A 12014-nucleotide genomic window follows, 5' to 3' on the forward strand; every position below is an offset into this window, starting at 1 on the left:
TGATGGATAAAGGTGATATAAGTCATGTTAATGTTCAGTCTTGGGGACAGGAATAGTATACACTCAATTGGTATTGCCAGATTTAGCAAATAAAAATATAGGACACTCAGTTAAATACAAATTTCAGAAAAACAGTAAATACCTTTTGGTATATTTAAGACATACTTTTGCTAAAATTACTGGTTTATCGGAAATTCAGATTTAACTGGGTATTTTGTATTTTATGTGGTGACTCTAAGGACAAATTCCCACTGTTAGAGTCTCAAGGAGTGATTTATCCAGGCCTCTGGACTGTAGGAAGCAGCAAAGCTAGGATCTGAACCTTGGTCTGCTTGATGCTAGGCCCCCCAGTTATTGCTAGTGTAAAGAACCCATCTGCCAACGCAGGAGATACAGGAGATATGGGTTCAGTCTCTAGGTCTGGAAGAACTCCTGGAGGGAGGGCATGACAATCCACTCCAATATTCCTGCCTGGAGAATCCTATGGCCAGAAGAGCCTGATGGGCTACGTCCATGAGATCACAAAGAATTGGACATGACTGAAGCGATTTAGCCTAATACCAAGCTCTGATATCAGGCCTCAAGCTCCTTCCTTTTGCAGACAACCTGCTTGCTTGGTCTGTATGCTATTCTGCCTCAATGACCCTTCCTCATGCCCATGTCTTGTATCTTGTACATACTGAGGAATCCAGGTAGGACCACCATAAGACTCAGGAAATGTGCCTAAAATGTGTTTCCTTCAGCAGAAAATAAGGATCTCCCATTTGCAGGTACTATTCTAGGCACTGGGGACACAGAAGGAAAAAAAAATGTTAATTCAGTAGTCCTCCTGTTGAGCTTATCTTCTTGTTGTCAGAACACAATGAACAAAATAAACAAGTTATATACATAGTAAGTCAGATGATGATGAGTATCGAAGAAAGAAGAAAAAAATAGAAAAGGGAGGTTGGGAATACCAGCGGTAAGGCAATTGCAGTTTAAAAAGAGGTGTGGCCACACACCCAGCAAAAGTGGTACAGAAAATTCACTGGCGAGATGTGAAGCCACTGAACTCTCACACACTGCTGGTGGGAGCATAACTGGGCCCTACCGTGGAGAACTCTTGGCGATATCCACTAAGGCAGAACTTCTACCCACCTTGGGACACGATTTCACTTTTAGCTTGTTGCTGCTGTTGTTGTTTAGTTGCTAGGTCGTGTCTGACCCTTTTGAGACCCGGTGGACTGTAGCCCGCCAGGCTCCTCTGTCCGTGGGATTTCCCAGGCAAGAATGCTGGAGTGTATTGCCCTTTCCTTCTCCAGGGGATCTTCCCGACCCAGGGATTGAACCCATGTCTTCTGTATTGGCAGGTGGAATCTTTACTACTGAGCCACCTGGGAAGCCTCTGCTTCTAGCTACATGCCTACAAAAGGCATGGACTAGATATAATAGAACATTCATATCAATACTATGTATGATAGCTGGAAACAACCCAAATATCTATCTGAAGTAGAACAGTAGACCAGTAAATGGTAGTATATTCATACTGTGTAAAGTTGTACAGCACTGGGAATGAATGAACCCACGCGGCTTGCAACAATGTGGGTGAATCTCACCCACATAAATGTTGAGTGAAAGCAAGACATAAAGGATAACATAGAGAAGGAGTCCATTTATATGATGTCCAACAGCAAGGAGCTCTAATCTGTGGATTTAGAAGTCAGAATAGTAGTGGGGGAGGGGGATTACGGCCTGAAACAGGGGCATGGGAGGGCCTTCTGGGGTTGTTGACTGTGTTTTGTTTCTTGACTTGGGTGAGAGCTACCTGGATGTGCTCATCAAGAAGATTTATCATGCTGGTTACCTATGATTTATGCACATTTGACATCCATGTTTAGCAAAAAGTTAAGAAACAAAATAGGTAGTTAGGTCTCACTGAAAAGGTTCTTGTTTTGCAGGAGCCAGAGATAAGGAAGAGACCAATAAGAAGGAGCTGTATGAGAGCAACAAGCGTTTCCTGGGGCCCTACAACCCTGTCAGCCCATGCCAGAATATTCTTCGTGTGATTGCGGTGACCACCTGCTACCCACTAGCCCTGGGCCTTCCTGGGGGATGGGGACGAGGGAGGAAGGGCAGCACCAGCCTTCTCCAGTGCCGCCTCCTCTCCTTCCAGCCCTCCAGGCTCAATCGCTTTTATATTCCTTTACATGCCTTCCTCAACCACATAGGTCCATCCTGTGGGCTCCCCACCCCTCTGGTCTGTGCCATAGTATGTGGCACCCAGTTCTGGGGGGGCAGGGGTCATGCCACCCCCTCTTTTTGTCACAGTTCATCAAAGGGTTTGACACTCAATGATTAACCAAGTACGTGGTCCCTTTGCTGACCTCTGCCCATGTCTGGTGGCATTTGTGCATTGATGCAGGTCTCACCCCGGGTCTGCCCACGTGTGTCAGGATCTCTCTGCCTTTGTTTCAGGAATTCGGAGATTTCCTGGGGCCCCAGCAGGTAAAGGACCTGCTGCTAGCAGCCTTGGAAGGGCTGAAAGGTGGCTCTGAGGCTCGGGAGAAGGACTTGGGGGAGATGATGCAGCTAGCCTCGGAGGTCACGCTCAGCTCGGTGCTGGAGTGGTACCGACACAGGGCGCTGGAGGTGGTAAGGCCCCCTGGGGGCAGGGGCTGGGCTGGGAGACCCCACAGGGCTCGCTAATCCTGCAGGTATGGCTGGCTGGGTGGTGAATGAATTCTAGATGCTCTCAACTTGCTTATCAGCCCCCAAGAGCTCAACTGTCTGGTGAGGGGTGCGGGAGGGCAGTGAAGACAAGCTGTCTCCAGGGAAGGGGCAGGCGCTCTGCCTGCCTGTCTCCCCACTTCTCCCCTCTGTGCCCTCCTCTTCCTCATCGCCCTCTTCTCCCTCCTCCCATCTCCCTGCTCCCCTATCCCGCCTTGGCTTCTCCGCTTGGCCCTCTGCCTGCTCCCTGGTGGTCTGGCTGTGCCCCAGATCCCAGAAATCATGCATGGCATCTATGCGCACCTGAGCCACATCCAGGAGCCGCGGGCCCGCGAGGTGGCTCTGCTGCCCGTCTCTCTCCTGGCCAGCTCCTTCATGACCGAGGTCGTCGTCGCCCTGCTCATGTGTCCCCTCCCACTGGACAGGTACCAAGTGATGGGTGCTTCCAGCCACTGCCTCTCAGAGAGTTGATACAGCCCCCTATTCCGGGGCTGGGAATCCCTCCTTCTACCCAGGGGAGTCCCTCGCCCTCCCAGTGGTCCCTCTTCCATGATCTATGTTGCTTATGACAACCCTAAGCCCTTCCTGCCAGGTGTCTGTGCTGCACATTTATTTGTTCTCTCACAAGTATAATAACCCCATTCTACAGATAAGGAAACTGAGGCTTATGGAAAGTTTCTAGCCTTAGGAACCTACTGAATAAGCAGCAGAATGAGGACCTAAACTCAGATCTGACCAACCCCAAGCCCAGAGCTCTTCAATGATGCCATGGGAAAAAGAACTGAATGTTGTTCCTAACTCTGCCTCCAGATGCTGTGTGGTCTTGGGTAGCTTTGTTGCCCTCTCTGGGCTTCAGTTTTTCCCCATATGTAAAAGGAGAAAATAACACCCACATTCTCACCCCGAATGGGTGGGCATGATCAGTAAAGCAGCCGGTCATGCTGAGTGCATGCCCTGTGCTCCATGTTGTCAGCCTTCAGGGAGCTCTGGTCTGATGGCAGAGGGGACTGTGGCCAGATGGTGATCAGCTTGTGGGCAAGAGAGACAAATCTGGCTGCTCCAGGCTCCTGGCCCAGGAAATGCTCCCACACCTCTGAATGAAAACAAGGCAGAAGTGTGTGATCCACGTCTTAAGGCAGTTGGTTGAGAGTGAATGGAAAAGAATTATGCACAACTGTGCAAGTGGGGTGCACTTCTAACCAGGAGACCTGGTGTCATTCACAGAAACCAGGGAGAGCAGTGCAGGAGGGACACACTCCCATCTCCCACCCGGAAGAATTTAACCCTTTCTGGCTTCACTGCAAGCCAGGGAATTTTCTTCTTAGAGCCACTAAACATTCAAACTCAAGACTGCCAGGACCACATCTGACTTCAGTTACTTCAGGAGGATGTAGGACAGGGCGTATCCTTACAGCAGCCTGTGCAGGAGGATTAGACAGAGCTGGGATGAGATTTAAGGAGGCCTCGCTCGCAAATGCCACTCCTGTGCATGCCTGAGAGTGAGGACCTCCTTAAATGTAGTGCCCTGGATGCCTCACTTTCCTCATCCTAGTATTGGCCCTGGGCCTCCCAGTTGAAAGATGTAGGTGCTACCCTGGCTTAAGTGGCTTGGGCTTTAAAGGAACTCGAGTCTCTTATAATGACTCTGTGGACTTTGCCTCCCAGATTCTCACAGGGACAAGCCCAGACACAAGTCGCTGCACCCTGAGAAGCTCAGTGCTGCAGCGTCCCCAGTGGTCCTTAGAGTTCATTTGCAGTTCTTTTTCACCCAGACACAATTTACCAATTGGGTCATTTTTACCATAAGCAATGTTGCCTAGCAACATAGTTGACATACTATCTTTATCAAGTTTCCAGGGGAACAGAGCTGGAAAGTTAATGGAAGGTTCAACTCTTAACCAGATTGCGGGGTGGGGGTGGTGGTGGAAGGTTTTTGTTAACCCTTTAGTGCCCTGGGCTGTCAGCACTTTTCACCTCCCCAGGATAGAACCTATAGCCTGGTGCGGGTTAATCCAGATGCTTTTCCCTGACTGGTATACCACCTTCTTTTTTGTTTTAATTTTTATTTTTTTTATTTTTTTTATTTTTGGCTGCACTGGGTCTTCGTTGCTGCTCCCAGGCTTTCTCTAGTTGTGGTGAGCGGGGCTACTCTCTAGTTCTGGCACACGGACTTAGTTGCCTTGCGGCATGCAGCATCTTCCCAAAACGCAAGGATCAAACCCATGTCCCCTGCATTGGCAGGCGGATTCTTAACCACTGAACCATCAGGGAAGTCCCTGGTGTATAGCTTTCTAAGGGTCAGGAGTGGGAGCTCCTTGATGTTATGTGACAAATGCAAGACCCAGGCCCCAAAGGGCCCCTAGGCATAGAGGAACAGGAACAGGCATTGGAGTCATCAGACCTGGTCACTTCTGGACTCTGTAGCTCATTAGCTGTGTAGTCTTGGATCGGTGATTTTACCTCTCTGAGCCTTCACTCTGCATCTGTAAAATGAGACTGACAATCCACTGTGAGGGGCCCTGTAAGAACTCAGTGACCCTGAGTTTCTTGAATATCTTGCTCATGTCTGCTGGCAGATAGCAGATGCTCGATATTTGCTGAAGTCATAACTTGTATGCAAAACACCTGGCAAAGTACCTGAGTAGGGCTTTTGATCATTGTTAGCCCCAGGCTTCTTAGATTATTCAAGAAATTTTTCGGCACACTCATGGATGCGATTTCAAAGGCATCTTCCCTTCTCCCTCCCAAAATAATTCGGCGGCAGGGTTGGCCCCACTGCCCTTGTCCCCACTAACCGTCCCTACTCTTGGCCTGTCAGCAATGGAGCAGAGATGTGGAGACAGCTAATACTGCGCAAGCCCAGCTGTGACGTCCGGGACCTCCTGGACCTGCTCCTGACCAGCCTGAAGGAGAAGCCCGTGACCAAGAAGGGCCGGGCCTCCATCGTGCCCCTGGCGGTGAGGAGCTCTCCTCCTGCCCGCTTCCTCCCCTGACCAGCAGCCCCATCACTGCCCCAACATGTCCTCCTCCTGCTCTCGCTGAGCTCTGCACACCCATCTTCTACTGCCCGGCTCTGCCCGGAGCTAAGTGGGTGGCCTTGAGCAAGTCTGTCCCCGGGCTCTTGTTTGTGATCCACCGGACCACCAGCAGCACCATCCTGCTGCTACTTACAGTGACCATGGCAGCCTGGAATAGTGGGCACTGAATGACCTGGGACTCACACACCTTAGGCTGAGAACTGGCCTTGCTCTGTTACTATTTTGTAACCTGAGCAAGTTACTTCACCTCTCTGAGGCTCAGTCTCTGCATCTGTAAATAGAAATAATATCTACCTTGTATGGCAGTTATGAAAATTAAACGAGGTAACTCATTTATTCTTTTTAGAGACATAAAATGTCTAAGCGCATCTGCTGCCACTCTCAGAGGTTGGCCCTGGGAACACGGAGGCAACGGGCTCTGATGTGGGAAGGGCGCTGAGTGGACAGACAGATTTCTCTCTGGCTCTGTCACCACCACCCTGGTCCTAGCCAGCTGGATAATACCCCATTCACCTCCCTGCTTCCACTCCAGCCCTTCCAATCTGTATCACAGCTAAGAAAATCTTTGAGAAGTGCACATCTGCTCTTCTCAACTCTCACTATGGCTTCCCATTGCCCTTGAGGATAACACAGAGCTCCTGCTGGTGCTGCTAGGCCCTGCAACCCTCGCTGGCCTCACTATACTGTGTGCTCCTCTTGCTTGCATGGCTCCAACCTCGTTATTCTTTGTCAGGTCTTAATCACTGTGCTATCTTCTGTCACAGGGCCTTTGCACACGCTGTTTTCTCTACCTAGATTTCTGTCCGCCAAGTTAGCTTCTTCTCATCCCTTATTTCTTAAGCTATCCACCTCCTCAGGGAAGCCCTCTCTGACCAGATCAAATCTGTGCATACTATATTTTCTTTCCCAGGTGGTTCAGTGGTAAAGAATCTGCCTACCAATGCAGGAGATGTGGATTCAATCCCTGGGTCAGGAAGATCCCCTGGAGAAGGAAATGGCAACCTATTCCAGTATTCTTGCCTGGGAAATCCCATGGACAGAAGAGCCTGGTGGGCTATAGTCCACTGGGTCACAAAGAGCTGGACATGACTGAGTGACTAAGCACATACACATCACATACTTTATCTTGGAAGAGTTCACCCCAGTTGTGATCTAACAATAGTGTGTGTGTATAGAGTGGGTCATTTGATTAATCTATGAGATGCCTGAATTCAGCGCATACAGTAGACCCTCAAAAAAATTTTTTGTTGGGTTGATTTATTTATTCAACAAACATTAAGCACCTACTATGTACCAGGCATACTCAGCAGTTTCTGGGGATTCAGCAGAGAGCAAGACAATCTGGTAGAGGAAAGCCAATGAACAGAGACATGGTGGATAGAGGAGCGGGTGGTATTATCCCTTAACACAGGAAGATACTGATGCTCAGAGACATTCCATGTCTCATCTAAGGTCACACAGCTACTGAGTGGTGGTGCCAGGACTAAAACTCAGATCTCCTGCCCCTGAATCCCATACTTTACCTCTGGATCTCTCTGCCTCTCTCCCCCAGCACTGAGTTCTATGACTAGGACACCAGTGCCCATTCCATCCTTGGTTTGGGCATCACACACTCCTCTGATTACTATGTTGGCATATTCTCAAGTCACTCAGAGGAGACAGTGAGGGAAGTCTAGTTTTAACAGCCCCCAACAAAGAGGCAACTGATACCCCACCTCCCTGACCAGGCACTGATGTTATGAACCAGTAAGAGGCAGGGCTCCTGTAATCTGAAAACCTGGGTTCAAGCCTCAGCTCTGCCCCGAGGGGCTGGGTATCCTTGCAAGTTCCTTCACACCTCTGATCTTGTCTCCTGCCCTGCACAGTGGGGTCAAGACTCTACCTCATAAATGTGGGAAGAAATCCTTCCACCATGATTCTTTCAGGGCTGTGTCAACAGCAAAGGGTCGCTGTGATTGTTCTGGGGCAGGGCTCACCCAGAGGCCCTGGATGCAGTGGTGGGGGAATCTGGTCTTGCCCATGTTGGGCCAGAGAAGAGCAAAGATCGAGGACCAGCCTCCTAGAGAATCAGCCCAGGCCCAGTCAGGAGTGCTGGGATGGTGGGTGGCGACGTCTCACCAGCTTCCCCTCCACCTCCAGGCAGCCAGCGGCCTGTGTGAGCTCCTGTCCGTCAACAGCTGCATGGGCCGTGTGAGGCGCATCTATCCACAGCTGCTCCTGGCCCTGCTCATTCAGGTCCATTACCACATTGGCCTCAGCCTGCCCGGCCGCGTGGCTTCCCGCAAGGATGCCAAGAAAGATGCCCAGACCCCTGGCTTCATCCCTGTACGGTATGTTCCTGCTGTCCCCGGCAGAGGGACAGCCACCAGCAAGGCTCTTATGAAAGTCTTTAGGGCAATTGATTGGTAGAAATTAGCTCCGCAGCTACAAAAGAAAACAGAAGTGCACTTTTATGAGACAGAGCCAGTCGTGTTCAAGAGCCATTTGTGAACATCTGCTGTACATGTTCTCTGCTTAGGGCTGGATGGCAGGAAGGAATCAGCCTTCTCCAAGGAGATCACCATTTCATTTTTTCTCCTCCCTCCCTAGAGATATGATTTGTATTAGATTTATAACCAGGCTGAACTATTTGATTTTCATTTGTTAATTGGAACAGTTAATATAGGCGCATGAGTAAAAATCTTCAAAGACGGTAAAACAGTCTCTGTTCCTCTCTCTACCCCAGTTTTCTTTCATAACAACTGGGTTCTTTCCTGCCCTTCGGTCGGGGTTGATGCAGAGCTAAGCCAATGTGTTTTCATTCTCTGCTTTCACACCCGTGGTAGTGAACCTTACACAGTTACATATTTCTGCTTTTATTATATACTGTGTCTTTGAGATCATCACACACAGAGCTGCCTCATTATTTTTAACAGCCGCATAATATCCCTCTGTGTAGGTTATAATCTACCACCATTCACTTAACCAGGATCCTCTCGATTTAGGTGCTTCACAGTCTTTTACAAGCAACGCTGCCATGAGTGAGGCTGTTTATATGTCTTGATATTTACGTGTGACTGTACACATAGGATGAATTCCGGAAAGTAGAATGGGTGCATTAAAAGGTTTCTGTGTTTAACCATTATGATGGAACAGGAAGATATGGTGGGAAAAGTTCTTGATCAGTGAGTGAAAGGAGATGAAGTACCTCCTAAAGCACCCAGCTTGCCAGTAGTATATGACACTTCATTTCCCCACAACTTTGCCATCACAGTCTCATCTTTGCCAATCTGAAAGTTGAAAAAAAATGTTTTTTTTGCTGTAATTTTAGATTGCATTTATCTTACTATGAATGTGGTTGAGTTTAAATGCCATTTCTATTTCCTTTTCTGTGAGCAACTGTTCTTGTTCTTTGCCTAATTGTATACAGGACTTTTGGGAATTTTTCTTATTTATTTGTAAGAGCTCTTTATATATTAAGGTCTGGCTTGCTGGGAGTAGGGTGACATGAGATCTCAGCTCCCCTTGTCTTGGCAGCTGGGTGGTCAAAGTGGTGAAAACCCTGCTGCTGAAGATGGGCTGCTCATATGAGGCTAACTTTCTGGAGGAGCAAGGTGGCTGGGAGCTTATGGGGCAGGCAGAGAACCACCACCGCGGAGTGTCCCTGCTGGCCAGGTGAGGACCCCGGGGCAGGGGTCAGAGGGAGGGAAGAGACCTCAGTGTCTTCAGATGGACTTGGGTTTGCATCTCTTTCTGGGCAAGACCCTTCCCTTGCTCTCTCACCTCTTCTCTAAGATCGGCAGAGTTTTGTCTCCATCAGCAGGAAGACAATACAAATGTGAAAGGTGACATATGCTCTACAAACTGTGGTTGTAACAGTACCTGGCATTGTGGAGCTACTTGGGTAATTTATAAAGCACCTTTCTCACCACATTATTAATTTAATTCCCATGCTAATACAGAAATGATGGTCTAGCCGAGCAGGTTAGAGTGTAGTCTGAGAGCAGGTCTGCCTGCTTCTGAATCCCAGCTTACCATTTCCCAGCTGTGTGACCTAGGGCAAAGTTCCTTTCCTTCTCTGTGTCTCAGTTTTCCCACCAGCAGTATAATAACAAGACTCACCTCTGAGATTTGGGGTGAGGATTAAAATACTTTGAACAGCCTCTGCATATAGTAAGAGTTCAACGCATTTGCTTCTGTTATCATTATGCTGACTTGTGGGGCAAGGATTATTAATGCACATTTTGCAGGTGAGGGTGCCAAGTTTCAGAGAGGGATAGTTATCCACTAAAGGTACACACAGCCTGGAAGTGGCAAGGCCGGGAAATATCCCTCTGACCAGGATCAGGGCTCTTCCCCTCAGCCACACACAGCCTCCTTAGGGAAAGGAGATAGGGGGCTGCAGCAGCAGCAGCAGCACCTTGATTTCACTAATGTGGTTCCTGCAGGAAGATCCTGCTTCTTAGCCGTAGACCCTGAGTGTCAAGGGTGGTGCTGTCCTCTTGGGTCTCAAGATACAACTGTGTTTATTGGGCACTTGCATGCTCCAGGCACCTTGCAAAGAGCCATCTATTCACAGACTATTCCATTTAATGCTCACCATGACTGACTGAGTGCAGGAGGAGAAGAGGGTGACATAGAATAAGATGGTTGGATGACATCATCAAATCAACAGACATGAGTCCGAGCAAACTCTTGGAGATGGTGAAGGACAGGGAAGCCTGGTGTGCGGCAGTCCACAGGGCTGAACAACAACAGCAGCAATGACTGATGGATTAACACTATTACTTTCCCAGAGTTACCCAAAAGGACTCTGAGGCCCAGAGAAGTTAGGTGATTTGCCCAAAGTGACACAGCTAGTGGTAACAGAATTTGAACCCAGGCTATCTTATTCTAGATTCTATGCATGGCTGATACACTTTTCTGGATTCATTGACTAACAGAGCACAGTGCAGACTTGAGGGCGAATCATCCACAGGGCTTGTTAAAACACTGATGGCTGGGCCCCGCTTCTAGAGTTTCTAATTCAGTTAGTCTGAGATGGGGGCTTGAGAATGTGCATTTTTTTTTTTTAACAAGTTCCCTGATGATGCTGATACTGCTGATCCAGGGGCCACACTTGGAACATCACTGGCTTAGTAGAATGAACTAGGCAGCTGGAGTAGGGACCCCGGGGTTGGGGTGCCAGCTCTACAACTTTCCAGCTCTATGACCTTGGGCAATTCACACTTAAAGCCTCTGTTTCCTCATCTATGAAATGGATTAACAACAGTAACCTGCCTCAAAGGGTAATGGTGAGGATCAAATGCAGTAAGGACTTGAAAGCGTCTGGCTTGCTGCCTGGCGCCCAGCCAGTGGGTCCTCACGTTCTTTCCTTCCTGTCTTTTCCTCCTGGAGTGGTCCTGCACATTCAGGGGTCGTAGGCCTGTCTTTCTTACTGATTTTCTCTGTGGTCTTGGGCAAGTCACTTTCCCACTCTGCATGTCAGTTTTCCCACCTGTAAAATGAAGCAATGTGATCAAATGGCCTCTGAGATCCTGTTCAGGTGGAAAACCCTGGGGATGTGGGAACACAGGGGACTGGGGCTTGCCCAGAGTTTTGAGTGTGGGGGCCAGACCCCCATGCAGCAGGTCCCCTTGGGGCTGGAGCGCCTGAGGGCACTGCTTCCCTCACCCCCAGGGCCATGGTGCACTACTCCTGTCAGGAGCTGTGCCGCATCCTCTACCTGCTCATCCCGCTCCTGGAGCGAGGCGACGAGAAGCACAAGATCACCGCCACCGCCTTCTTCGTGGAGGTACCAAGCGGGTGCCCAGAGCAGGGCAGGGGCTACCCGGGCCTTCCCAGGAGCATAGGCCTCAATTCCCATTGCTGGTCATTTCTCTTGTGTGATAAGTACTTAATACTTTAGAGTCTTTCCTGAACATGATTTTTCTTGAGTAAAAAGATCTCGAGGGTCTTCTCCCTCCTCCTTCCTATCTCTCTCCTCTTCTTTCCATCCCTCCACCCCGTGTCAGTCTTCCCAGACTCCCCTAGTACCCCGGGCAACCACCATCCTTTGCCGTGTACCAGGTACCAGATTGGAGACACAAATATAAACTTGGTTCTGCCCTGCTCTCAGGAGTTCTTGGTGTGGGAGGGGAGACAGAGGACATCCTAGTTATATCACAGGGTACCAGAGTGACTTGTGCTAATGGGGGCAATTCAGGCTGTGGTGGGTGAGCAAAAGTCTTGGGTGTATTGGGTGGGGAAACATCAGGGAGGCTTCCTGGAGGAAGTGACATCTAAGCTGAG

The 12014-nt window shown here is 49.2% G+C and overlaps 1 protein-coding gene across 1 annotated transcript in view; it reads left to right on the plus strand.

Annotated features, from left to right (window-relative positions):
* MROH7 (maestro heat like repeat family member 7) overlaps window positions 1-12014 on the plus strand; it is a 45003-nt gene that overhangs the window by 21115 nt on the left and 11874 nt on the right. Inside the window, exons 10-16 of the mRNA XM_086390012.1 lie at window positions 1938-2050; window positions 2455-2631; window positions 2977-3131; window positions 5525-5663; window positions 7884-8074; window positions 9261-9398; window positions 11403-11517. Coding sequence (XP_086246138.1) covers window positions 1938-2050; window positions 2455-2631; window positions 2977-3131; window positions 5525-5663; window positions 7884-8074; window positions 9261-9398; window positions 11403-11517 — 1028 coding nt within the window. The remainder of the gene's footprint in view (window positions 1-1937; window positions 2051-2454; window positions 2632-2976; window positions 3132-5524; window positions 5664-7883; window positions 8075-9260; window positions 9399-11402; window positions 11518-12014) is intronic.

Source organism: Bos grunniens, chromosome 3 (assembly GCF_055505025.1).
Source record: "Bos grunniens cultivar Pamir isolate PY7600 chromosome 3, Bosgru_T2T1.0, whole genome shotgun sequence".
Taxonomy (NCBI): Eukaryota; Metazoa; Chordata; class Mammalia; order Artiodactyla; family Bovidae; genus Bos; species Bos grunniens.